A 27472-nucleotide genomic window follows, 5' to 3' on the forward strand; every position below is an offset into this window, starting at 1 on the left:
ATCAGGCACCTCCCTCTGGCGCCGGAGCGGGTCCTGGCGTTGGGCAGTGTTTGATCTGCGGTTCCTGAGCTGGCGTGGGTCGTTTGTCGATTGTTGCCGGTTGCCAGTCGTTTTTCGGAAAGCCGGCAGCCGGCTTTTTCACCGGGTTCTGCTTGAGGCCGAGTCAAAGAGTGGCTGTGACTCGGGAGACGGAGTGGGACACCCGGCTGGGCAGGCCTGGTCCGAGCACCCGCGACCCAGCACCACAGGATGAGCCCGTGCCTCTGAGGCGAGAGGCTGGTGAGGAAGAAGTGTCCAACCTGAGAGCCGTCAGAGCAGCCCTGGAAGACGGGTGGGGGCTGCTGTAGATAGACCCTGACGCCCAGAGACCTGCTGGGAGGCTGTGGCGCGAGGTGGGACTCAAATGCTGGAGGAAGGTGAGGAGTGGTAGAGGGAGCGATCGTCAGGAGATCGGCCGCTGCCTCGTTTGCCCACGACTGCGGCTGTGAGAGCCGCATCAGAACTCTCTTCATCTCTTCCGCAGGTGGTTGGAGACAATCCTCTTTTCTTTCTTTGCCCGTGACACAGCCCCAGGAGATCCTGAGAACATGTGCCCCGACAGTCCTTTTTTTGAGTAAAGAATTCGGGGGTCTAAAAAGTTTGAGGACCTCAGGGCTGCGCGATTTCTGAGTCTTGTACCACGTACCCCAGTCTGCTTGATGCACCAATGACAGTGAGGAGTAGGGAGAAGTGGGTTCCTGAGGACTCTATCGCTTTTCTCCTGGCCCGTCTCGGAGCAGCCAGGGATGCCTGCAAGCCCAGGAAAGGTTGAGGGCAGGTCAGCCCAGTAGGATTGTGAAGTTGTGGAGGACAGGGGAATTTGCAGTTAGAAGGCACAGGTTCTTGTGAAAGCTGTGAGGTATCAGCCCTGTCTCTTAACCTGTATTTCTCCATGGAAGAAAGGACAAAATAACGTTACTTTGTTTACCTCAGAGAGTAATCATCAAATGAAATAACACTTTTGAAAGCACCCTGAATGTGGTACCGAACAAATGTGTAAGCAGGCAACCTCTGTAGGCCTTACCCACCAACGCCTGCGGTGTTCACCCCTAGATCAACTATGTTTGGTCTGTTACTCTCCAAGTGCAGTTTTACATCCAGCATTTGGTGCTGTCCACAAGATCAAGAGGTCCTTATATTTGTTTTTTTGTTTTATTTTGTTTTTGAGACAGTTGCTCTGTCACTCAGTCTGGAGTGCAGTGGTGCGATCTCGGCTCACTGCAGCCTCTGCCTCCCAGGTTCAAGCAATTCTCCTGCCTCACCCTCCTGAGTAACTGGGACTACAGGTGCCTGCCATTACAGACGTCTGATATCCGGCTAATTTTTGTATTTTTAGTAGAGACAGGGTTCCACTATGTTGGCGAGGCTGGTCTTAAACTCCTGACCTCAAGTGATCCACCCACTTCAGCCTCCCAAAGTGCTGGGATGACAGGTGTGAGCCACTGCACCTGGCCAAGAGGTCCTTATATTTGGTCTTGCACTTGAAGAGTAGAGAGTGCAATTTCACATCCAGCATGTTGTGTTATCTTCCCCAGAGACCTGGGAAAACAGGTGGTCATTCATCCACTTCATACTACAAAAGTGAAAATATGTGCTGTCAGGTTAGATTACTCAGTAGCAAGAGCCAGGCGCGGTGGCTCAAGCCTGTAATCCCAGCACTTTGGGAGGCCGAGGCGGGTGGATCAGGAGGTCAAGAGATCGAGACCATCCTGGTCAACATGGTGAAACCCCGTCTCTACTAAAAATACAAAAATTAGCTGGGCATGGTGGCGCACGCCTGTAGTCCCAGCTACTAGGGAGGCTGAGGCAGGAGAATTGCTTGAACCCAGGAGGCGGAGGTTGCGGTGAGCCGAGATCATGCCATTGCACTCCAGCCTGGGTAACAAGAGCGAAACCCCGTCTCAAAAAAAAAAAAAAAAAAAAAAAAAGATTACTCAGTAGCAGAGGGTCTGTTCTAAGATCAGTATCTAGATCTATTTATTTTATTCAGACATCCTTCACATATCATAACACTCACCCTTTTAAAGTGAACAATTCAGTGCTTTTTAGTATTTTCACAAAGTTGCACAACCATCACTATTTAATTCTAGAACATTTTCATTAACTGAAGAAGAAACCCCATAACCTTTAGCAGTCACTCACCGGTCCCCTATTTCTTTGCAAATCCCTGGCAACCACTTATTTACTTTCTGCCACTGTGGATTTGCCTAGGATGTTTCAAATGAATGGACTTATAACGTATGACTTTTTTTTTTTTTTTTTTTTTTTCCGAGATGGAGTTTTGCTCTTGTTGCCCAGGATGGAGTGCAATGGTGCAATCTCGGCTCACTGCAACCTCTGCCTCCCGGGTTCAAGTGATTCTGCTGCCTCAACCTCCCGAATAGCTGGGATTACAGGCACCCACCACTATGCCCTGCTAATTTTTGTCTTTTTAGTAGAGATGGGGTTTCACTGTGTTGCTCAGACTGGTCTCGAACTCTTGGGTTCCCTGAGTTCTGTGATGCACTCAGCCTCTTCACTTTCTTGACAAGGTCTTTTGGAAGTACAAAGTTTTTAATTTTGAAGAATCCAACTTACCTATTTTTACTTTTGCTGCTTGTGCTTTTGGTGTCATATCTAAGAAATCACTGCTGAATCCAGGCTCACAAAAATGTATGGTTTTCTTCTAAGAGTTCTACTCTTTTTAAAATTTCTTTGGGATAGTGTCTTACTCTGTCAACCAGACTGGAGTGCAATGATGTGATCACAACTTGCTGTAGCCTCGACCTCCCTGGCTCAAGCGATCCTTCCACCTCAGTCCCCAAGTAGCTAGGACTTTGGCACACACTACCAAGCCTGGCTAAATTTTGTTTTGTTTTGTTTTGTTTTTTTTAAGATGGGGTTTCACCATGTTGGTCAGGCTGGTCTTGAACTCCCAACCTCAGATGATCCACCCATCTTGGTCACCAAAGTGCTTAGATTACAGGCGTGAGCCGCCACGCCCAGCCTAAATTTTGTATTTTTAATAGAGACAGTGTCTTGCCATGTTGCCCAGGCTAGTCTCAAACTCCTGGGCTCAAGCAATCTGCCCACATCAGCCTTCAAAGTGCTGGGATAACAGGTATGAGCCACCACACCTAGCCAAGTGTTTTACCACTTAACTTTAGGTCTTTGATATATTTTGAGTTAATTTTTAAATATGGTGTGAAATGAGCCTCTGTGCCCCGCCTATTGTTTTCATGTAAGCAAATGCCTTAAATTTGCGGGGCCACTTTCTCCAAAGAACTAAGTAATAGATAATCTTTTTAAACTATATACTTAGGCGCTGGGCATTTGCAGACTGCTTTATCTCTATGTTCCTTTACTCTTCACAGCAACCTTACAAGGGATTATCATCCCCATTTTGTAGATGAGAAAAATGAGACTTAGAGAAGTTACATGATTTGCCCACTGCTGCTGAGTGGTAGATCATGGATACATGAGAGTCTGTTAACACTCTAATGCCTCCCTACATCTGAGTGAGTTGATGGCATTTCTGAGGCAGGAGAGAATGGGGAAATTTACATCACACAGGTCTGCAGATTCAGCCCATGTGCCCTGGTAGCTGCTATGTCCCCTCTTCACAATGACAATTGGTGACTTCATAAACTGCTTTTATACCTTATTAGTTTTGTTCTCTTTCTCTAGTACTACCTTCCCCAGACCCTGCCCTTCCCCAAGAGGAAAACACAGGAGAGGAAGGAATGGCTGCTGGTCTCCTCACAGCTGGGCCCCGAGTAAGTTGCAAATTAACTTTGGGAGGCATCCTTCCCCCACCCCATCCCCTCCAGGGTTGACTTGCTTTTTGATGTCGTTTGTTTTATTTATTTATTTTATTTTTTTTTTTTGAGACTGAATCTCATTCTGTTGCCCAGGCTGGAGTGCAGTGGCATGATCTCGGCTCAGTGCAACCTCTACATCCTAGGTTCAAGCGATTCTCCTGCCTCAGCCTCTCAGGTAGCTGGGATTATAGGCACTACCACACCCAGCTAATTTTTTTGTGTTTTTGGTAGAGATGGGGTTTCACCATGTTGGGCAGGCTGGTCTCAAATTCCTAATCACTCAAGTGATCTGCCCGCCTCTGTAAGTGCTGGGATTACAGGCGTGAGCCACCACGCCCAGCCTGTTTTTTTGTTTTTGTTTTTGTTTTCCCTGAGACAGGGCCTCAATCTGTCACCTAGGGTGCAGTGCAGTAGTACAATCACAACTCACTGCAGCCTCGACCTCCTGAGCTCAAGCAATCTCCCCACCTCAGCCTCCCAAGTAAGTGGGACCACAGGCTTATGCCACCATTCCCAGCTAATTTTTTAAGTTTTGTAGGGTCAGGGTTTGGGTCAGGGTTTTGCTGTGTTGCCCAGTCTGGTCTTGAACTCCTTGGCTCAAGCCATCCTCCAGCCTTGGCCTCCCAAAGTGCTAGGGTTAGAGGTGTGAGCCATCCCACCCAATCATTGTAGGTTTTGTTTTGTTTTTTGTTTTTTTTTTTTTTGAGACGGAGTTTCGCTCTTGTTACCCAGGCTGGAGTGCAATGGCGCGATCTCGGCTCACCGCAACCTCCGCCTCCTGGGCTCAGGCAATTCTCCTGCCTCAGCCTCCTAAGTAGCTGGGATTACAGGCACGCGCCACCACGCCCAGCTAGTTTTTTGTATTTTTTTTAGTAGAGACGGGGTTTCACCATGTTGACCAGGATGGTCTCGATCTCTCAACCTCGTGATCCACCCGCCTCGGCCTCCCAAAGTGCTGGGATTACAGGCTTGAGCCACCGCGCCCGGCATTTGTTTTGTTTTTAAAAGTTTTCTGCAATGAACGAAGTAATTCATTTTTACTGGAAAATAGAGAAAACACAAAGAAAAAGTTAAAAATCACTGTTAATCCCACAAAAAAAATAGCACCTAACATTTTGATTTGTGTCCTCTCAGTCATATTCTCTATCTTTTGTTGTTTTGTTGTCATTGTTGTTGTTGTTGTTGTTGTTGTTGTTGTTGGAGTCTTGCTCTGTCGCCCAGCCTGGAGTGCAGTGGTACGATCTCAGCTCACTGCAGCCTCTGCCTCCCGGGTTCAAGTGCTTCTCCTGCCTCAGCCTCCTGAGTAGCTGGGATTACAGGTGCGCCCTACCACAGTGCATCCTGCCACACCTGGCTAATTTTTGCATTTTTGGTAGAGACGGGGTTTCGTCATGTCGGCCAGGCTGGTCTTGAACTCCTGACCTCAAGTGATCCACCCGCCTCCCAAAGTGCTGGAATTACAGGGGTGAGCCACCGCACCCAGCTCATATTCTTTCTTTTCTATATTTTTCCCAAAGTGGATTTATTCTGCCCTGTAATGTTTCTGTTTTCACTTAGCAGAATTCAATGAACATTCTCCCATTTCACTGCATATTCTACCAAATCATTTCTAACACATTCTTGTTTTTTTCTTTAAATAATTTCAGCTTACTATTTTAGATTCAGGGTAGATGTGCAGACTTGTTACATGGGTATATTGCGTGATACCAGGGTTTGGGGTACAGATGATATCATCACTCAGGTAGGGAGCATAGCATCTTATAGGTACTTTTTCAGCTGATGCCGCATTTTCTCTCTCCTGCCTCTAGTAGTCCCCAGTGGTTTTTGTTCCCATCTTCGTGTCCATATATACTCGGGGTTTAGCTGCCCTACTCATAAATGAGAACATACAGTATTTGGTTTTCTACTCCTGCATTAATTCACTTAAGATAATGGACTCCAGATGCATCCATGTCACTGCAAAGGACATGGCTTCATTTTTTATGGCTGCATCGTATTCCACATGTATATCATATTCTGTGTGTTTATTTTCTTTACCTGGACCACCATTGTTGGGCACCTGGGTTGATTCCATGTCTTTGCTGTTGTGAACAGCACTATGAGGAACATGCACGTGAATCTGTCTTTTTGGTAGAATGATTTATTTTCCTTTCAGTATTTACACTCAAATATTTATTTTCCTTCGAGTATTTATACCTGGGATTGCTGGGTCGAATGACAGCTCTGTTTTTAAGTTCTTTGGGAAATCTCCAGACTGCTTTTCCACAGTGACTGAACTAATTTAATTAACATTCCCATCGGCAGGTATAAGCTTTCCCTTTTCTCTGCAGCCTCACTGGCGTCTGTTAGTTTTTACTTTTTAATGTTAGCCATTCTGCCTGGTGTGAGAATATCTCATGGTTTTGATTTGCATTTCTCTGGTGATTAGTGATGATGAGTATTTTTTCGTCTATTGGCCACTCGTATGTCTTTCTGCTCATGTCTTTTGCCTGCTTTTTAATGTGATTGTTTGTTTTTTGCTTGTTGCTTTAAGTTCCTTATAGATTCTGGATATTAGACCTTTGTCAGATGCAAATTTTTGAATATCTTTTCCCATCCTGTCGGTTGTGTGTTTAGTCTGTTGATAGTTTCTCTCTCTTTTTTTTTTTTGAGAGTCTTACTTTGTCACCCAGTCTGGAGTGCAGTGGCACAATCTCAGCTCACTGCAACCTCCACCTCCCTGGCTCAAGTGAGTCTCATGCCTCAGCCTCCAGAGTAGCTAGGATTACAGGTGTGAGTCACCACAACCAGCTAATTTTTGTATTTTTAGTAGAGAGGGGGTTTTACCTTGTTGGCCAGGCTGCTCTTGAACTCCTAACCTCAGGTGACCCTCCCACCTGGGCCTTCCAAAGGATTACAAACGTGAGCCACCACCCCTGGCCCTAATAATTTCTTTTGTTGTACAGAAGCTCTTTAATCAGGTCTCACTTGTCAGTTTGGGTTGTAGTTGCTTTTGAGGACCTAAGCCAAGAATTCTTTGCCAGAGCCAAGGTCAAGAAGGGTTTTTCCTTGGTTTTCTCCTATGGTTTTTATAATTTAAGGTTTTATATTTAAATCTTTAATCCATCTTGAGTTAATTTTTGTATATGGTGAAAGGTAGGGGCCCAGTTTCACTCTTCTGCATATGGCTAGCCAGTTATCCCAGTACCATTTATTGAGTAGGGAGTCTTTTCCACATTGCTTGTTCCTGTTGATTTCCTTGAAGATCAGGTGGTTATAGGTTTCTGGGTTCTCTTTTCTGGGTCTGCGTGCCTGTTTTCGTACCAGTGCCATGCTGTCTAACACATTGTTTCTTTCATATAGTCCTATGAGAGTAGGAACTGTCCTTTTTTCTTGACTAGGTAATTAGCTATTTCTTTTCTCCCTGCCTGCCCGCACCCACCCCCCGCCCCACCAAAAAAAACCCCAAAAGATGGAGTTTTGCTCTTGTTATGGAGACTGGAGTACAATGTTGCGATCTAGGCTTACTGCAACCTCTGCCTACTAGGTTCAAGCGATTTTCCTGCATCAACCTCCTGAGTAGCCGGGATTACAGGCATGTGCCAAGACACCCGGCCAATTTTTTGTATTTTTAGTAGAGATGGGGTTTCTCCATGTTGGTGAAGGTGGTCTCGAACTCCTGACTCAGGTGATCTGCCTGCCTTGGCCTCCCAAAGTGCTTGGATTACAGGTATGAACCACCATGCCCAGGCTATTTTCATGTTTAAAGTTTGCTGTGGGGTTTCCTTGTCAGGAAAGAGCATTACTCTTTATTAATATATTTTTCTTTATTAATCTTTTGTTCTGCTTCCCTCAGGTTTATTTTAAAATTCATTTTTTAACTTCTTGAGTTGAATCCTTAACTAACCTTCTTCCTTGCTTGTTTACATTGAAGGTTTTTGGCTATGTATTTTATTTTGTTTAGATATTCCAAACTTATAATTTGGATTTCTTCGTCTGCCCATTTGGCTGGTCTTCATGAGGATTGAGTCATGTCTCTTGTCAGCACAAAATGCCAGCACAGTCTGATTGCGGGGCGTAGGGTTTGCTAGCTCTGCCAGCTCAACCTTATTAAATTGGTCTGTCTTCCATGTCTTTATTCTTTTTTGTGGTTTATTCCCTTTGGGCTGTCAATGACTGAGTTATTTTAACATCTCTGAAAACCCTAATATTCCAAATTTCTCGTCATATTTCCTGCAGCTGTTTCTTTATTTTTTATTTTCATTATTTTTTATTTTTATTTTTATTGAGGCCAATACTCACGGAGACATTCCACCCCTGCTGGCCTGGCCTACCAAGCTGTTTCTTTATGTATTATATATTTCATCGCTCATGACATTTATATCTTTATAATGGACATTACTTTCTTGATTATTTTGAAGTTACACAAAGATTTTAAATATTTTTTAGTTTTTTATATTTTTAGTAGAGGTGGGATTTCACCATGTTGGCCAGGCTGGTCTGGAACTCCTAACCTCAGGTGATCCTCCTGCCTCAGCCTCCCAAAGTGTCAGGATTACAGGCGTGAGCCACCATGCCCAGGATAAATATTTCTTAGTTTTAAAAGGTGACCCTCAGGCTGGGTGCGGTGGCTCATGCCTGTAATCCTAGCACTTTGGGAGACTGAGGTGGGTGGATCACCTGAGGTCAGGAGTTCAAGACCAGCCTGGCCATCATGGTGAAACCCCATCTTAAAAAAAAAAAAAAAAAAAAAAAAAAGGTGACCCTCTTTGTTCCGCTGAATGTACCTCTTGGTGTGATGAATGGATTGGAAGAGCAGGTAAAATCAGAGGCCCAGAGACTGGTTCCAATATGGAAATTGTTGCTGGTTTGCAAGGCAGTGGTAGAGGAGTGGAAATAAATGGGTGAATTCTCATGATAATAGGAGGAAGAGTCAATGAGTAAGCTGCAGTAAAGGATAGCATAATACCCAGGTTCTGGCTTGGCCAGCTAGGTGAAGGAGGCCCCTCCCCGAGCTGGGAACAGACAAGGAGCAGAAGGTGAAGATGGGTTTCTCTGTTGCATTTTGTCGAGTTTGAGTTCCTGTGGGACTTGGCCAGGAGATGATTTCTGCCTTAGGTTAATACTGTATGTTAGCTCCTGATTCTTTTCTTCTCTTTCCATCTGGCTACCCCTGCCCCCGAGTACCTAGCAGAGGATGTATTACATAGAGCAGGTGCCTCTGTGTTACATGTACAGCTTCAGCTGAACTGTGTGCCTTGCAGCTCCTGCCCAGAGTCTCCTAACTCCAGACCTGTGTTTTCACCTGTGATAGAACATCTGCACCTGGATTTCCTATGGCCACCTGAAACTCTGTGGGCCCCAAAACAAACTCGTTACCTTACTAATAGACCCCTTCCCATGTTTCTTCTCTTTGTGATGACACTATCATCTCTCTGGTCTTCCAAGCAGGAAACACGTTTGATTCATTCTCAGATCTTCTTCTCAAGTTCATTTCTGGCCTTGCCTCTAGTCCCTCTCCTCAAGCAGGATCCTCTCTCAGCTTGACACTGACACTGTTGGAGTTCTTTTTTCTTTTTTTTGAGACAGAGTTTTGCTCTTTGTTGCCTAGGTTGGAGTATAGTGGTGCGATCTCGGCTCACTGCAACTTCTGCCTCCTGCGTTCAACCAGTTCTCCTGCCTCAGCCTCCCAAGAAGCTGGGATTACAGGTGCCCACCACCATACCTGGCTAATTTTTGTAGAGACAGGGTTTCACCATGTTGGCCAGGCTGATCTCAAACTACTGACCTCAGGTGATCCACCTGCCTCAGCCTCCCAAACTGCTGGGATTACTGGTGTGAGCCACTTTGCCACACCTGTTGGAGTGTTGGAGTTCTTAAAACCACCTCTCCTCACCTCCATCTCAAGACACAGTGGCCTTCCAGCAGCTCCTGTTGCCTGAGAGATAAAAGCACCATATTTATCAAGTGATTCAAAGCTTTTTACATTCTGACTTCAACAACCTTTCTGCCACTCTTCATCCCCTCACCCCAACTGCCTGCCATTTCCTAATCACACCAGGACTGTCTCGCCTCCATGCCTTTGCTCATGGTACCTCTCCTGACTTGGATAGCTTTCTCTTGCTCCATCCGGGAACCTTATCCTTCAAGGCCAGCTCAGTAATTGCCTTCTCTCTGTGGTCCTCCCAGCTTGTCCTCCCTCCCTGCCTTTCTGTTCTCCTGGCAACCAGTCTGTCTCTTTCTTTGACACGTGCTACATTTGATTGTATACATACCTGGCTCTCCTGCTGTACTGGGTGATACGTGAGTTCCCAAAAATATTTGTTAGATGTTCTGAAAACTCAGCTTTCACATTTCTTTGATAATTTGCACCTGATTCTTCACTATATCAACTCATTCTAATTTTGCTCTTTATTATCTCTTCAAGTCCCAAGCACCCATTAATTTTTGGCCAGTTACTACACAGACACACACATACTCTCACACACTCACACTCACACTTATACACTGTTTCTCTCTATTTATACATAAAGTATACTAGGATTATAAATGTGTGAAGATGAGACAGTGGTGTGTGTGTGTGTGTGTCAGAATTATTATAATATTAGGCACTTCAATGCTAATGATCAATAAGTGCTTTTCTGGTTTTTTTTGTTTTTTTTTTTTTAGTCAGAGCCTTGCTGTGTAGCACAGGCTGGAGTGCAGTGGCACAATCTCAGCTCACTGCAATCTCTGCCTCCTGGGTTCAAGCAATTCTCCTGCCTTAGCCTCTCGAGTAGCTGGGATTACAGGTGTGCACTACCACACCCGGCTAATTTTTGTATTTTTAGTAGAGACAAGGTTTTGCCATGTTGGCCAGGCTGGTTTCAAACTCCTGGCCTCAAGTGATCTGCCTGCCTTGCCTCCTGGCCTCCCAAGGTGCCAGGATTACAGGCATGAGCCACTGCACCCAGCCATTTTCTTCAGCTACCCAGAGACCTGAATCTTCTCAAAGACTCTTTTCCAGCTCCCCCTAAACTGCCAACATCAAGCACCCCGTCACCTCTACCCTAGATCCTGAGGCCACTGGCAAGATGAAATGTGCTTGTTTTTTCAGGGATCCACATCCTTTAGCAGTGTGACAGTAGCTTTTGCACAGGAAGGGTGGAGGTGCCTCGTGTCTACTCCAAGGGACAGGTTCAAGGAGGGGATACCAGAAAAGTCCAGGAACCTTGTCCTACTAGGTAAGGAAACTGTTTTTTGTTTTTTTGTTTTTTTAAGATTCAGAACCAGTTAATTCTGAAAATCTGTGGCACTTGCTTTTCAGTATGTGGGGATCTCTGATGGCTGTGATGGACCAGAGGGATGGTGTTTATTCCTCTTATTCTCTTGTGGAAGGTCTCTGTATGCCCACTTGGCAAATAGGCGTTTCCCTTTGCTTCTTCCAAGGCTGTACCTCCCCATTCTCTCATTCCCAGAAGGGGTTGGGTAACCCTCAGGTCATTTCCTCTATGTTCAGTTAAGTTTCCGTCTTCCTAAATTGGGAACTTTCTGAGTTTAGCTTAGCTCCCTGGCTTGAGCCCTCCTTCAGGCTGTTTCCTAGCTCCTTCCAGAAATGTTGTACGTAACCTTGGCATGTCCTGGTGAGGTGGCTAACACCTGTAATCCGAGCATTTTGGGAAGTCAAGGTAGAACAGTCAGCTGACACCAGCCTGAGGAACATAGTAAGCCCTGTCTCTAAAATTAAAAAGATGTTTAAAAAGACCTTTATACTATGTCTCTTACTTCTGCTGTAGTCCCTGGTACATGTACCAAGTAAGTGCTCAATAAGCATTTGTTTGCTGAATGAAATGAGAACAATCTGACTGGCCTGCTTGCTGTCCCCTGAGTTCTGGGTGGCTGTTCATACTTATTCACAATTTCTAAAGCCTGTTTTTTTCTGTCGAATAGGACTTCCAGTTTCCCAGCCTGGCATGAACTCCCAGTTGGAACTAAGGGAAGGCGCATGGATGCTGGAGGGCAAAGACCTGCGAAATTCCTCTCCAAGTAAGTGAGCAACTATTAGCCAGCAGGAGTCTTGGGAGCAAAAGTGCCTTGAAATCACAAGAGTGCCTTTGATTATTGTAACAACTGTGAGGTAGGCGCTATTACCTCCATTCTATAGATGAGGAAATGGAGCTGAGAGAGGCTGACTCACTGGTTTAAAGCTGAGATTTGAAGCAAGCTCTGTCTGCCTCTAAAACACACTTTTCCTCACCTCATCCTTACAGAGGCTCCCAGGGCCAAGAGGTGTTTGAGGGTGCTGTGATGTTACTGGCTTCTGAAAGAGTATCCTTCCTTATTGGTGCGGAACAAGAGTCATCTTTGTTGGCCTGGCACATTCCCTGCTTGGGTCTACCTCACCGAGGATCCTTTACTCATGCCACTGGCTGTCACGGCTCCTGCTGCCACCCCATCTGCCCCTTAATTCATTCTGCCTCTCCCTTCTCACTGCATGGCAGTGCCAAAATTTTCCAAAGGGCTGATACTGAGAAACTCAGGGAAAACAGAAGGAAGAGAGACCGTAGTTTCCGCTGCATCTCTCTTACTGCCCATCTACAGCTGCCAACCTCTCTCAGCCTCTGCCCTGGTGTGACATCTGGCAGGGCCTCAGCAGCTTTTCCCTGGGGACCCAGTCACTTTTGATGTTTGAGATGTAAGTCATCAAAGGTACAAATGAATTAGGCCACTTTGAGGTGACAACATTTGACCTGTTTCTAAAGATGCAGCCTGTCTATGTTTTGCTTTATTTTTTTAGTTATAAGTTATTGCTGCTGATAGGGCAATGGGCACAAAGCCCCTGGAGCATCCTTTGCATGGTTCCCTGGAGCTGCCTCTCCTCCTTCCCATCTTACCATCCTTCAAGCAGCCTGTCGCTCGTGGCTGCCCGGCACCACTCATGCTTGTGGAAGCTGCCTGTGGCAGGGAGCTTCCCTGGCCCTGCTGCTTCCTCCTCCCAAGGCCCCTTCTGCCTTAGTGTTTCTATGTTCTATATAGTCTTTCCGTCCTCTGTGGAGCTTCAGAAATTGAGAGCAGTGTTTAGTGGCGAGGGGAACAACTGCATTTTTCTGGGAAGAGTGTTCATCATAGTCTCAGAGGGATTCAAGAGCCTGAAAAGGTCGCTATATGAGTTTTCTTGGGCTCTCATAAGAAATAACCACAAACTGGGTGAACTAAAAACAAGAACAACAGCGGTTGATGCACTCACGGTTCCGGAGGCCAGAGGCCTGAAACCACGGTGTCAGCAGGGCCGGCTCCCTCCACAGGCTCCGGGGAGTGTCCTCCCTTGCCTCTTTCTAGTTTCCGGTGGTTGCCAGCAATCTTCAGTGTTCGTTGGCTTATAGCTGTATCACTCCAATCTCTGCCCCTATCATCACATGACATTCTCTGTGTCCAGATTTCCTTCTTTTGAGGGTATTAAAATACCCGAGTCCAGTTTGGCCTCATTTTAGCTTGTGATTACATCCACAAAGACCTTATTTCCAAGCATGGACACATTCTGTACTTTGAGGTGGACATGATGCGGGGGTTAAAATCACCACATCACGGTGGCTCAAGCCTGTAATCCCAGCACTTTGGGAGGCCGAGGCGGGTGGATCACGAGGTCAAGAGAACGAGACCATCCTGGTCAACATGGTGAAACCCCGTCTCTACTAAAAATACAAAAAATTAGCTGGGCATGGTGGCGTGTGCCTGTAATCCCGGCTACTCAGGTGGCTGAGGCAGGAGAATTGCCTGAACCCAGGAGGCGGAGGTTGCGGTGAGCCGAGATCGCGCCATTGCACTCCAGCCTGGGTAACAAGAGCGAAACTCCATCTCAAAAAAAAAAAAAAAAATCACCACATCATAGAAACAGGAGTTGGAAAGGGTCATTTCCAGCAAGGGGGTGCTTGGAGGCATCAGTGTAGGGCAGTAGAAGCAGCTCTGAGTGTGGGTGCGCCTGAGCGGAGAACCAGAGCCTCTGCTCTTGCACAGCAGTTGTCAGCACAGGAGACTTCTGTGAGCAGAGAGGGCTAAGTTTTTCCCCGCACACCAAGCAAGCAATTAATTTTGTAGCAGACACCATCAACCTGGGGATAGCATCAGATCCCACAGGTTGAGGGCTCAGTCCCACAAGGTGCCCCCTGCTCTTTCCCACCAGTCGCAAGTCCAGGCCTCCAGAACTTTTGACTGACTGGCTTCAGATTGGAGTTCCCGTGACTCCTCTTTGGATTACATTAATTTGTTAGAGAAATTACACAGAACTTGGGGAAGCACTTATTTTAGGAAGGATGAAGATGAACAGCTACATGGGACGAGGTGTGGGGAAGGCGCAGCGAGCTTTCATGGCTTCCCTGGACAGCCACCCTGCAGGAGCCTCCATGTGTTCAGCTCTCTGGAAGCTCTCCAAAGCCTGTCCGCTTGGGCCTCTTACTCATCAGAGAGGCATGACTGAAGCAGGGGCAACATGTTGAAATGAGATTGGACAGAAAAGGCCTGACTGAACACGAGTAGACTGAGTGGGGACACCCAGCAGGGATTGTCTGTGCAGATTCTTCTTGGCCTCTGCACAGCATTCCTTCCTCCAGGGTGTGGGGCAGGATCTTCTCTGGAATAAGGGTTTTATGGGCCACATTCAGATTAGAGTCCTACCTTGGGCAGGTGAAAGAAGGGCAGGGGGAGGTCAGGGAGAGATTCTGTCTTCTGAGGCCTAAAGTGCTCTAACGTTTTAACAAAAGACTGTAGCAGTGACAGTGCACAGTGGCTCATGCCTGTAATCTCAGCACTTTGGGAGGCTGAGTCAGGCAGATCACCTGAGGTCAGGAGTTCAAGACCAGTCTGGCCAATATGAGGAAAACCCATCTCTACTAAAAATACAAAAATTCGCTGGGCATGGTGGCACGCACCTGTAGTCCCAGATACTCGGGAGGCTGAGGCATGAGAATTGCTTGAACCCAGGAGGCAGAGGCTGCCGTGAGCCAAGACTGTGCCACTGCACTCCAGCCTGGGTGACTAAGTGAGACTCTCTCTCAAGAAAAAAAAAAAAAAAGACTGTAGCAATGACTATGGGAGTTATGAGCAAGGAACTGTGGGTGAAATACACACACACACATGCACACACATGTATACACGTATATCTCATGTCCTGTGAGTATGAAAGACACATGCTCACAATCCCTGCTTGCCATGCATTAAGTACATGGATTCCAGGCACACCACTGAACTATGTAGTCATGTTTCCATATATGAAAAATGTAGACGATAAAATCTTATTTCGCCAATTAACATATGTATAAAAAAAGTTGTCAACTGTAGAGTTACATAAGCTATACAATAGTGAACAGAAGTGGTTGGGGGCAAGTTTCCACTCTGGCTATTTGAGCAGCTCAACATGGCCTGCTGGCCTCTGCCCTGACTCACAGTGTGTCTTGGCATCACTGTGCCTCTGAGGGCTTGGTTTGGGCCCTGTGTTATTCTACCCTACCCTCCCAAGTGACAGACCCAGGAGTTTAAAGTGCCATTCTCCCTGCTGCTTGCTTTAGGGACTTCTATGGTGGGTGCTAATGTTTTCCCTGACCCTGCTGGCCAGTACTACTCATTCTGATTCATTGAATTATTCATCAATCAGCAAGTGTGCATTAAACATTTGGTGCGTGCCTGGCATCATTTTAGCTGCCATTGGTAAAATGTATCCCCTTTGTTGAGTGGGGATGAGGACAGACACAGTCTCTGCTTACGTCTTAGTGAAGAACATGAACTGAGCAAACAATAACTAATCCACTTTTTATGGTGATGAGTTGCATGAAGAAAATAAAGCATTGCAAGGGATTAGTGACTGGGGCACAAGGCTGAGTTGGGAATAGAAGGGGAGGGAGCTGTTTGAGAGCAGATGAAGAGGAAAGACTCTTTGGAGGTGACATTGGAGCCGAGAGTTGATGGAAGAGGATGAGCAGCTGTGTGGAGACCTGGGAGAGGAACATTCTGGACCACAGCATATGTTGAGGCCTTGATGTGGGAATGAGCTTGCTTGTTTAAGGATTGGAAGGCCTGTGTGGCCAGAGCTTAGTAAATGTGAGGATGAGTGGTATGCGGGGGGCACTGGAGCCATGCTAAGGCATTTGGGTTTTAGTCACCTAGGAAAATAAGCCATGAGATTTACGTTTTTAAAGAATTCAACATTTGGCAAGTGACACTGGCGAAAAAAATTAAAAAGAATTCAGCACATGGGCCGGGCTCAGTGGCTCATGCCTGTAATCCCAGCACTTTGGGAGGTCCAGGCAGGTGGATCACGAGGTCAGGAGTACGAGACCATCCTGGCCAACATGGTGAAACCCCATCTCTACTAAAAATACAAAAAATTAGCCAGGTGTGGTGGCATACACCTGTATCCTAGCTACTCAGGAAGCTGAGGCAGGAGAATTGCTTGAATGAGAGGCAGAGGTTGCAGTGAGCTGAGATTGTGCCATTGCACTCCAGCCTGGGCAACAGAGCAAGACTCAAAATAATAATAATCATTTAGCATATGTGTGAAGAATGGACATCCAGGGTCAGGCATGGGGAGGTCATTAGGAGAAGGCTCTTGCAGACATGGGAATGTGAGGTGATAGTGGCCTATAAGAGCGGGGGATAGGACATACTTTGCTGTTAAAGCCAACACGACTTGCTGGTGGATTGGATGTGAGAGGTAGGGGCAGGAGGCATTAAGCGTGACCCTAGGTTTTGGCCTGAACAGTTGGATAAGTAGGAAGATTAACAAAGGCACTGGGTTAAAAGGGAGATCAGTAGCTTTGTTTGGGGTATGCTGGGCCTGAGATGTCATCAGACAGTCTTCTAGTGGAGCCAGCACTCAAGAGAGGTGAGCTGAGGGACTGGCCATTTGTAAGCATCACGTGGTCCTCTGAATTCCCCCTTTTCCCCATGGCTTCTTTTCTTGTCACTCTTCCTCTCCTTTTGATTGTTTTTACTCAATTAGATGGTCTGTGATGGTGAAACTCCATCTCTACCAAAAATATAAAAATTAGCCAGTCATGGTGGTTCACGCTTATAATCCCAGCTACTCAAGAGGCTGAGGCAGGAGAATTGCTTGAACCCGGGAGGCAGAGGTTGCAGTGAGCTGAGATCATGCCACTGCACTCCAGCCTGGGTGACAGAGGGAGACTCCATCTCAAAAGAAAAGAAAAAAGCTGTCAAACTCATAGATTATGGGATTCCAAGTTACAGAGAGACGCTCTCAGCCTTCAGTGGGGGCCGCTGTACTCTTGGTTGACTGGAGGCATTGGTGTGCCCTTGCAGTTGTAAGGGAAGCCTACTTAATGTTTTAGCATGGTTTGTAAGGAGAAGGTCCAGAATAACAAAAACCACGCAGCTAACACTTACTGCACCTCAACTACGCTTCTCGGTCCTTTATGTGTTTTAACTCATTTAATCCTCACAGTAATTCTGTGCGGGCGCTGCTTTCACAGATGATAAATCCAAGACTTCAAAAGATTACATTAATTTGCCCAAAGTCACAGAGCAAGTAAGAGGTGGAGCCCAGATCTGAATCCAGGCAGTCTGGGTGAAGTGTATAGAAATTCAACAAAATCAAATAGTACAAATTCAACAAGAGAGTCGGGCATGGTAGCTCAAGCCTGTAATCCCAGCACTTTGGGAGGCTGAGGTAGGTTGATCACCTGAGGTCAGTTCGAGACCAGCCTGAACAACATAGTGAAACCCTATCTCTACTAAAAGTAAAGAATTAGCCAGGCATGGTGGCACATGCTTGTAATCCCAGCTACTTGGGAAGCTGAGGCAGGAGAATCACTTGAACCCTGGAGGTGGATGTTGCAGTGAGCCAAGATCGCACCATTGCACTCCAGCCTGGGCAACAAGAGTAAAGCTCCGTCTCAGGCCAGGCATGGTGGCTCACGCCTGTAATCCCAGCACTTTGGGAGGCCAAGGTGAGTGGATCACCTGAAGTCAGAAGTTCAAGAGCAGCCTGGCCAACATGCTGAATACTGTCTCTACCAAAAATACAAAAATTAGCCAGGCATGGTGGTGGGCACCTGTAATCTCAGCTACTCAGGAGGCTGAAGCAGGAGAATTGCTTGGACCCAGGAAGCGGAGGTTGCAGTGAGCTGAGATTGCACTACTGCACTCCAGCCTAGGTAACAAGAGTAAGACTCTGTCTCTAAAATAAAAAAAAGCAAAGCTCCATCTCAAAAAAAAAAAATTCAAGGAAAGGATACTTAGAACTAGTCTTGCTCCTCTCTCCTCTGAGAAAGAAGGTAGAAAGGGGGAAGAGTCTTTTCAGAAAAGTGGACTTTTATGGAAAGAAGTATAGCTCTCCCTAAAACTCTACTCCCTCACTGCAGGCCCCTGTGTGGGAGACAGGGAAGTCTGGGACCTATGATTTACCTAATTTTAACATATTCCAAGTATTATACAGTCAGTCATATGCTGCTTAATGACAGGGATATGTTCTGAGAAATGCATCACTGGGCGATTTCATTGTCATGCTAATATCATAGAGTACTTACATAAACCTAAATAGTGTAGCCTCCTACACACCTAGGCCGTATGGGATAGCCTGTTGCTCCCAGGCTACAAACCTCTACAGCCTGGTACTGTACTGAATAGTACAGGCAGTTGTAATGGTATTTGTGTACATAGAAAAGGTGCAGTAAAGATACAGCATAAAAGATAAAAGATGGTACACTTGTATAGAGCACTTAGCATGCGTGGAGCTTGCAGGACTCCGAGTGAGTGGTGAGTGGATGTGAAGGCCTACGCCAGGCGTCCCCAAACTACAGCCCGCGGGCCGCATGCGGCCCCCTGAGGCCATTTATCCGGCCCCTCGCAGCACTTCAGGAAGGGGCACCTCTTTCATTGGTGGTCAGTGAGAGGAGCACAGTATGTGGCGGCCCTCCAATGGTCTGAGGGACAGTGAACTGGCCCCCTGTGTAAAAAGTTTGGGGATGCCTGGCCTACGCCATTGCTGGACATAAAGTAGACTTTAGAAACATCATGCACTTAGGTTACACCAAGTTTACGTATTTTTCTTTGGGAGGCCGAGGATGGATTGCTTGAGCCCAGGAGTTTAAGACCAGCCCAGGCAACTTGACAAAACCCTATTTCAACAAAAAATACAAAACTTAGCTGGATGTGGTAGGACAGGCCTGTAGTCCCAGCTGCTCAGAGGCTGAGGTGGGAGGATCACTTGAGCCCAGGAGGTTGAGGCTGCAGTTAGCCATGATCGTGTGAGATCCTCTCAAAATGTGTGTGTGGTATGTGTGTGTGGTACTACTTTTTTACTTTTTAAACTCTTGTTAAAAACTAAGAAACAGGCTGGGTGCAGTGGCTCACGCCTGTAATCCCAGCACTTTGGGAGGCTGAGGCCGGCGGATCATGAGGTCAGGAGTTCGAGACCAGACTAGCCAACATGGTGAATCCCTGTTGCTACTAAAAATACAAAAACGAGTTGGGCATGGTGGCGAGCGCCTGTAATCCCAGCTACTCAGAAGGTGAGGCAGGAGAATTACTTGAACCCGGGAGGCACAGACTGTGGTGAGCTGAGATCACGCCACTGCACTCCAGCCTGGGGGACAGAGCGAGACTCCGTCTCAAAAAAACTAAGGAACACACACACATTAGCCTAGACCTGACAGGATTGTGAGTATCACTGTCTTCCACCTCCACATCTTGTCCCACTGGCAGATCTTCAGGGGTAATAACAAGCATGGAGCTGTCATCTCTGAAATAACAATGCCTTCTGGAAAACCTCCTGATGGACCTGCCTGAGGCTATTTTACAGAAAACTTTTTTTTTTTAGTAGGAGTACAGTGTAAAATAACTATTAAAAGCACAGTTTAGGCTGGGTGTGGTGGCTCATACTTGTAATCCCCAGTATGTTGGGAGGCTGAGGTGGGAGGGTCGCTTGAGTCCAGGAGTTCAAGACCAGCCTGGCCAATGTGGGGAGACCTGTCTCTCCAAAATATCAGAATTACCCAGGCATGGTGGTGTGCTCCTGTAATCCCAGCTATTCAGGAGGCTGAGGGGAGGATTGCTTGAGCCCAGGAGGTTGAGGCTGCAGTAAGCCGTGACTGCATCCCACCTTCCAGTCTGAGTGTGACTCTGTCTCAATTGAAAGAAAAAAATTAAGTATAATAAATACATAAGCTGGTAACATAGTTTACAGAGTATTAGTACAGTGCATAATCTTATGTGCTGTACTTTCATATGACTGGCAGTGCAGTAGATTTGTTTACACCAGCATCACCACAAACATTAGTAACACATTGCACTACATTACAATAACTTGGAAGTCACTAGGTAATAGACTCCATTACACTCTTATGAAAGGTGGTGAATCATTAAATGTATGTGTAAGAGCTTGGCCAGACTCCTTCAGCCTTTAGTATTCCTTCCACCAAGGGAATACAATGGCTTTTTAATTTTTTTTCAGACTGGAAGATCGTATCTGAATCGCCACCAGAACAAGCCCTTTCTGAAGAATCATTCCAACACCCAAGTGTAGAGATGTCCCCTGAGGATTCAGACCACAGGACCGGTGAACATGAGAAGAGCTTCAACCTGAGACCAGTCCTCTCTCCACAGCAGAGAGTGCCTGTGGAGGCAAGACCTCGCAAATGTGAGGCACATACCAAGAGCTTCAAGAACTCGGAAATACTGAAACCTCTCAGAGCAAAACCATATGCATGTAATGAGTGTGGCAAAGCCTTCAGTTACTGTTCTTCCCTTTCTCAGCACCAGAAGAGCCACACTGGAGAGAAGCCCTATGAGTGCAGTGAATGCGGGAAGGCCTTCAGCCAGAGCTCATCTCTCATTCAGCACCAGAGGATTCACACTGGAGAGAAACCTTACAAGTGCAGTGAATGTGGAAGAGCCTTCAGCCAGAACGCCAACCTCACCAAGCACCAGCGAACCCACACCGGAGAAAAGCCCTACAGATGCAGCGAGTGTGAGAAAGCCTTCAGTGACTGCTCAGCTCTTGTTCAACATCAGCGGATTCATACTGGAGAGAAGCCCTACGAATGCAGTGACTGCGGGAAGGCCTTCCGTCACAGCGCGAACCTCACGAACCACCAGAGGACTCACACCGGGGAGAAGCCATACAAGTGCAGCGAGTGTGGGAAGGCCTTCAGTTACTGTGCAGCCTTTATTCAGCACCAGCGAATTCACACTGGGGAGAAGCCCTATAGATGTGCCGCGTGTGGGAAGGCCTTCAGCCAGAGTGCAAACCTCACCAACCACCAGAGGACTCACACTGGGGAGAAGCCATACAAGTGCAGCGAGTGTGGGAAAGCCTTCAGCCAGAGCACAAATCTTATAATCCACCAAAAGACCCACACCGGTGAGAAGCCATATAAATGTAATGAATGTGGGAAATTCTTCAGTGAGAGCTCAGCCCTTATTCGACATCACATAATCCACACTGGAGAAAAACCTTATGAGTGTAACGAGTGTGGTAAAGCATTTAACCAGAGCTCATCCCTCAGTCAGCATCAGAGAATCCACACAGGCGTGAAACCCTACGAATGCAGCGAGTGTGGGAAGGCCTTCAGATGCAGCTCTGCCTTCATTAGACATCAGAGACTCCACACTGGAGAGTAACCAGGAACACGGTGGAAGTGGAGAGAGCCCCGGAAATGCCCACTCAGGACTAAGGATGATGGGTGAGGACCCTGAGAAATGCTAAAGGCTTGAAAGCATCTGAGGACATCTGGAGTCTGTAGCCCAGAGCCACATGCAGAAATACCTTCAATAAATAGCCACTATTTCATATGCTACATGTGGATGCTCAGGAGCTCTCCTTCCTTCTCTAAGCATCAAAGGATCCAGGGCTCCCTCCATTCCAGTGTACGTTTGCCTTTATTCAGACAGTGGGCCAAGCACTTTATTTGGTAAGCACTCTAGAAACCTGAGTTTATTCGGAGTAAGTGACCAAATCCATGAGTAAAGAACTTGGTTCCTACATCAAAGCCAAGTCTTTGGGCAGTGCTGGCAGTTTCTCCTGGAGGTAAAGAGAAATGTTGTGAAAGAACTTAAGAGCATTGACCAGAAATGATTGAAAAACCATCCAATTTGGGGCAAGGGGAAGTTTAAATACAAGTGAGAAAAGGGATTCTAGAGTGGGTAACATTCCTTAATATTCTAGAACTCAAAAAAGCATAGCCAGGACTAGCCTTTGTAAAACTTGTTGCTGTTAAATCTCACCCAGAGGCTACTGGGGTTGAGGGTAGAGCATGCTGCTAATGAACTGAGGCACATCCCTTTCCATGGAGTAGGAAGCACCCAGAATGGGGAGATGTGACAGCCATGCTGGCAGGTGAGGCATACACTGCCCCAGGCTTTTCCTCCTCCCTCCCTCATGGATCAGTACAACATTCCCTTTGTACTGAAACCCCAGATTTTTGGCTTTGGCCTGCTTACTGTGTTATTTACTGTTAACTTGTTGAGTTGGTACAGTTCCTTCTAGAACACTGGAATGGAATGCTTTTGTGCCAGTCCCTCACTCTCATCACTGAGGCTGGAGTGCAGTGGTACAATAGCTTACTGAAGCCTCCACTCCTGAGAAAAGGGCTGGCTATGTGGCCCAGGCTGGTTTTAATTCCTGACCTCAAGGAATGCCCCTGCCACGGCCTCCTAAAGTGCTGAGTATAGGAACAAACCACTGCACCCAAAATAGAATCCTCTAAGGGGACTCATATAGTTCTTTACACTTAAGGCAGTTCTCCAACTTGGGGTGACATAAAAGCACTGACTTAAACCACTAGCAAAAAATTAATGTGCAAAGAAAATGAGTCATATGGGGGAAACTCGGTTCTTGGGGCAACCATTTCCAACTCCCTTTACTCCAGTATCAAGAATCCTCTCCCAGGCGGTGCTTCACACTACTCAGGAGTTGCAGGGTTCATCCCAAAGCAAAAGGGAGCGACGAGCACAGTCTCTAGAAGTAGATCAGAACAGTGGGAAGATGAAACAGCAGAAAATATTTTAAACCAAGTGAATTCAGAGAAAAGGCTGGAAGAACTGTTTAGTCACTGCAACAGATGACTGGAACCTCACTTTCACAGGACCAAAGGAGGAGTGCAGGACTCACAGTGGTCAGGTTTCTTTGTTGCAGCATTGGTTCTGAGCCCTAGCTGGGCACCCGAATAGCGACACCAAAATGGGTCCTGGGCCCCCAACCCACCCATAGCTTCAGGTGGCTGGGGATGGAGAGCTGCATTCTCCATGTGTTTGTGTTGAACTGCAGGTTTTGTTAGAGCATTTCTTAGGAAAGGCTTCATGAACAGTCAAGTGCTTCCTTTCTGGGCTCAGCCCAGCCCAGCCCAGACAGGGCAGTTCTGTTACCCACCACAAGGTGCTTCTTTCTTCTCCACAGGTTCTGCCACCCTGACTCCACTGACCGCCCCGCAAAGGAGCCAGCTCCCTCAAGGAAGACGCCGCACCAAAAAGTCCACCAGTTGTTAAATGACATTTATTGAAATATATTTTCCTTTGTGCTTAACTCTGTGGGAAAAGGAAAAAAAAAAAATCAGTAAGAAAGGGAAAATTTAAAAAGATCATCTCCTAACTCCACCAGTAACCATTTCCAGGACTTCCTAATCTCCATGAATACACTGGATGGCCCCCCTTTTGCCCCTATTGCAACAAGTAAAGCAAAAGTCACTTACAGCTGGACATTCCACAGCACCACTGTTGATGTCATCTATGATGTCGTGAGGGTGGCGGCCATCAACATTACAGCCCACAGACTGGGCAGTCCCCAGGATCTCTTTAATGGTTCCTTTAGGAAAGAAATGGTGGCATTGGAGGTGCTGGCTGAGTCCCTTACAATCCTCAGATACTGGGTAATACCTAAGGGTTTCATAGCAGGCAGTGGAAATAGTGATGTTACTGCCCCCCTGGAAAGAGTAGAGCTCCGTCTAGTCACAGCTCTAAATGCAAAGCTTCCATGGGTCCTTGATGCCCAGATTAAACACATCCAATTTAAGAACCATCCATTCTTTCAATCCCAGAAAACTCTGCACCCTATCTTGGGTCTCACTGAGTACCCTTCAAGTGGGAAGAGTGTTAACCACTCAGTGGAAATACAACTACAGGTTACAGCAGTTACATGTAGTCCTGCTCTTACCAGAGAGTTCTCTGGCTAAAGATCGGTGCCGCATCTGTCGAGCAATGTTGACAATCTCATCGAAAGTGATATTCCCGCTGTGTTTAACTGCAGAAAAGAGGAAACAGCAAAAGCTTTGTTACAGTCTGAAGCCAAAGCAGATCAAGAGTTCTTCATCCCATTTCTAGGCTGTTCCCATGCTTTCGGCACAGAGTCATCCACATGCAGAACAACCCTGTTTCCTAAGCTGGGGTTTACTATCAGCTCACCACTGGACTGCACCAGCCAACAGAGACCTGGTCAGGTGCAGTGGCGGGTGGCTAAGGGCAAAACCAAGCCTTCACAAATCTGATGTGGCAGAAACAGAGATAAGAAATGACAAGCTTAAATTACTGGGGACAATTAAACTACCCAGTACCTGCCAGCTCTATATGGCCGCCTGATTGTAAGTCACTGTTGCTAGCATCTTCCTCCCATACACTGGTTGGGGCCTGCCCCACACAGGGACTACATGGCACTTTTGAGACAGAGTCTCGCTCTGTCGCCCAGACTGGAGTGCAGTGGCACACTCTTGGCTCACTGCTGCAACCTCTGCCTCCTGGGTTCAAGCGATTCTCCTGCCTCAGCCGCCCAAGTAGCTAGAACTACAGTCATGCACCACCATGCCAGGCTATTTTTTTTTTTTTTGGTGGAAATGGGGTTTCACCATGTTGGCCAGACTGGTCTTGAACTCTGACCTCAAGTGATGCATCGCGCCAGGCCTACATGGCATTTTGATACTGCCTGGCTCTAGCAGCCTTAACCAATCAACACCAAATACCCATGTCAACCTCAGATTTCCTTCAAGGGAAAACACGGCCATGTATATCAAACATCTCACAAACCATTACCAAAACCAAACTAGGAAAAAGACAACTCACTGTTTTTCTGTTTCTTTCTGTCTCTTGGTGGTTCCTTAAGGGCTTTGATGATCAGGGCAGAGGCAGAAGGCACCACCTCAATCTGCAGAAGAGATTTCTGAGTAAATCAACTACTCCACCTCCGATGAATACTGCATGCACAGTGGCTCTCAAAAATCATGGGCCTCACCATCCAAGTCTTTGCCCTAAGTCTGTGCTCTTGACAAAGCCTTCCCAACAAGGTAAAATTACTCTCAGCTCACCACTGGTGGCAGAAATACTCTATTCAGGAATCCCAGAGGGTGGTTACCTCTGTCCCCCCACCCCCAAAACAAGTGCACAAGTAAATACCTGGGCCTGTCTGTTCTGAATGGTCAGTTTCACTGTAATCCTCAGGCCCTTCCAGTCACCCGTTGCCTTGGCAATGTCATCACCAACCTTTTTTGGAGACTGTAGAAATAAAGGCATGTAATCAGCATGGGTGTCCATAGATGAACCACAGCCTTGAAGCCTGTCCACCACTTCTCACTTGGCAACAAAGGAAGCTATTGCAAGTACCTAAGGACACCCCCCCAACAGGAGCACAGCTATCACCACAGCATAAATTGGGGGGGGCTGGGGTTGTGTTTTCCAGGACTGTAAGCTGTGGACTCAGCCACAATGGAGCCTAGACCCCCTCATAAGTACCTATGTGCTTTAAAGAGGGGGATTTTCAGCCCTAATGACATTAGAATCACCTAGGGAGCTTTCAAGACACTAGGCTCCCAAGTCAGGCCACCCACATCCACCTGCCTGGATGGGACTCTGGACATTTGCACTCGGAAATTCTTCTCTATTAACCTTTAGCCTAAACAATAGGCTAAGTGTCCCTTAAGTGCCAGCTGAGCTAAGGGTCAAGGAAGAATAGTTCAGATGCAGGTTAAGAAAGACCAATGGGAAAGAGCATTTGGGACAGGGGACCACTGTGCAGGGATTAAAGTCCTAATGAAATCCAGGGAAATCCAAGTACAGAATGACAGGGAAGCTGGCAGTTGCTCAGTAGGCATAAGGCACAGCCTGTCACGTCAACCGCTAGGTTTATATCTACAACGCAGTTGGAAATGCTCACTGGATTTTCACTCCTACCCCATTTAATCTCCCTAACAATGCCATGCCCACTTCCCTAATGAAATACAGATATTGAGGCCGGGCGCGGTGGCTCAAGCCTGTAATCCCAGCACTTTGGGAGGCCGAGGCGGGTGGATCACGAGGTCAAGAGATCGAGACCATCCTGGTCAACATGGTGAAACCCCGTCTCTACTAAAAATACAAAAAATTAGCTGGGCATGGTGGCGCGTGCCTATAATCCCAGCTACTCAGGAGGCTGAGGTTGCGGTGAGCAGAGATCGTGCCATTGCACTCCAGCCTGGGTAACAAGAGTGAAACTCCGTCTCAAAAAAAAAAAAAAAAAAAAAAAAAAAAATTAGCTGGGCATGGCGGCGTGTGCCTGTAATCCCAGCTACTCAGGAGGCTGAGGCAGAATTGCCGGAACCCAGGAGGCGGAGGTTGCGGTGAGCAGAGATCGCGCCATTGCACTCCAGCCTGGGCAACAAGAGCGAAACTGTCTCAAAAAAAAAAAAAAAAAAAAGAAAAGAAATACAGATATTGGCTGCCCGATGTCACAAAGCCACTCCTGACTTCCAAACTCCCTTGGGCCCACCCCTCACGAACACCAAAGCATCAGTGGAGACACGTGGAGATAATTATAATTTAAAGGTACCGGCTTCGATTTTCTTCTACTCACGACCTTCCTAAGGTACCTAACATTAGTTCAGTGGCTCAGGCCTAGTGAGGATGACAGTCCAAGCCATGACCGCACCTCTAGCACAGTCGTGACTCCACTAGCCGGCGCTTAACACTACTCTAAAGAAATGCCCCTTGGCGGGGATTACCTACCAGACCCAAGGGGCCGATCTTGGGGGCAAGCGCAGAAGTAGCACCGACTTCACCCCCAGTGCACCTCAGGTATACTGCGAGGGAAAAAAGAGTTAGTGTCTCCGCAGAGGGAGCCCCCGAGCCACAACCCTCTCAGCGTCTTTCCGGGGCTGGGCACACCACCCCCTCTGCCTCTTCTCGAAACAGCACCGAGCGAGAGGCTGGCCATCCGCTCCTCCCTCGGGGTGGGCAGCTCCGAACCTCACACCGGGGGAGGCGTGGAGAGAGCCCCGTCGTCTGCGAACCCAGGCCAGTGGGGCTAAACGCCCGAAGACAAGCCTTACCCTGAGGCGTGCGGGTTCCCAAGCCGCCACAGGTGGTCCGGTCCTCCCTTCCCACTTACACGTGGAGAAGCTAAGGCCCAGAAAGGCTGAGGCTTGGCCGGGACGGCGCAGCACCGGGAAGGCCTCTAGGAGGCAGAGGCTTTAGAGCCCCATATGGGAAAGCTTTCAACGCGCGGCGGGGCCGAGGGATGCTGCATCCCGCAGCCCCGGCCACAACTAGGGCACGCACCGACTTTGATCTCGTTGGGGTCGAACTTCGGCGGCATGGTGGAGGCGGCTGGTGTCGGATGAACCCGGATTCGGGACGACCGAAGAAAGTTGCACCTTGGCCTCCTCCGAGCCGAAAGCCGAAAGGCCGGAAATAACACCAACAACGCCGGA

General features: G+C 47.3%; 2 protein-coding genes and 1 non-coding gene across 7 annotated transcripts; 1 reads left to right on the plus strand and 2 right to left on the minus strand.

The window, feature by feature from the left end:
- On the plus strand, positions 1-23800 carry ZNF79 (zinc finger protein 79). Of its 4 annotated transcripts, none has more exons than XM_003940610.3 (5): positions 1-523; positions 3706-3794; positions 10915-11041; positions 11748-11843; positions 20260-23800. In XM_003940610.3, the coding sequence occupies exons 2-5, from the start codon at positions 3762-3764 to the stop codon at positions 21426-21428; spliced, it is 1425 nt and encodes a 474-aa protein (XP_003940659.1). In that variant the 5' UTR covers positions 1-523; positions 3706-3761; the 3' UTR covers positions 21429-23800. The 4 variants fall into 4 exon arrangements, with proteins under 4 accessions (XP_003940659.1, XP_010349641.1, XP_010349642.1 ...); XM_010351339.3 differs by having other exon boundaries at positions 11-416; XM_010351340.3 differs by lacking the exons at positions 3706-3794; positions 10915-11041 and having other exon boundaries at positions 11-416.
- Positions 23273-27452, minus strand: RPL12 (ribosomal protein L12). Of its 2 annotated transcripts, none has more exons than XM_074395370.1 (7): positions 27321-27452; positions 26769-26842; positions 25185-25283; positions 24855-24936; positions 23956-24042; positions 23495-23678; positions 23273-23330 (listed from the first exon to the last, which is right to left on the minus strand). In XM_074395370.1, exons 1-6 carry the CDS (start codon positions 27355-27357, stop codon positions 23530-23532), a joined length of 528 nt encoding a protein of 175 aa, XP_074251471.1. In that variant the 5' UTR covers positions 27358-27452; the 3' UTR covers positions 23273-23330; positions 23495-23529. The 2 variants fall into 2 exon arrangements, with proteins under 2 accessions (XP_074251471.1, XP_003940660.1); XM_003940611.4 differs by having other exon boundaries at positions 23495-23607; positions 27321-27450.
- Positions 24122-24251, minus strand: LOC120366485 (small nucleolar RNA SNORA65). The gene has a single exon (XR_005581139.1). It is a non-coding gene; the product is annotated as a small nucleolar RNA SNORA65 (small nucleolar RNA).
- Positions 27453-27472: the final 20 nt, after the last annotated feature.

This window comes from Saimiri boliviensis, chromosome 2 (genome assembly GCF_048565385.1).
Source record: "Saimiri boliviensis isolate mSaiBol1 chromosome 2, mSaiBol1.pri, whole genome shotgun sequence".
NCBI lineage: Eukaryota > Metazoa > Chordata > Mammalia > Primates > Cebidae > Saimiri > Saimiri boliviensis.

Excerpts from the sequence above, each read along its gene's own strand:
- ZNF79 (XM_010351339.3), top strand. Across the intron at positions 3,795-10,914 it reads TCCTCACAGCTGGGCCCCGA|GGATCCACATCCTTTAGCAG; the intron begins GTAAGTTGCAAA and ends TTGTTTTTTCAG. Across the intron at positions 11,042-11,747 it reads CAGGAACCTTGTCCTACTAG|GACTTCCAGTTTCCCAGCCT; the intron begins GTAAGGAAACTG and ends TCTGTCGAATAG.
- RPL12 (XM_074395370.1), bottom strand. The coding sequence starts at position 27,357 with ATGCCGCCGAAGTTCGACCCCAACGAGATCAAAGTCG. Across the intron at positions 26,843-27,320 it reads CCCCAACGAGATCAAAGTCG|TATACCTGAGGTGCACTGGG; the intron begins GTGCGTGCCCTA and ends TTTCCCTCGCAG. Across the intron at positions 25,284-26,768 it reads AGATCGGCCCCTTGGGTCTG|TCTCCAAAAAAGGTTGGTGA; the intron begins GTAGGTAATCCC and ends TTATTTCTACAG.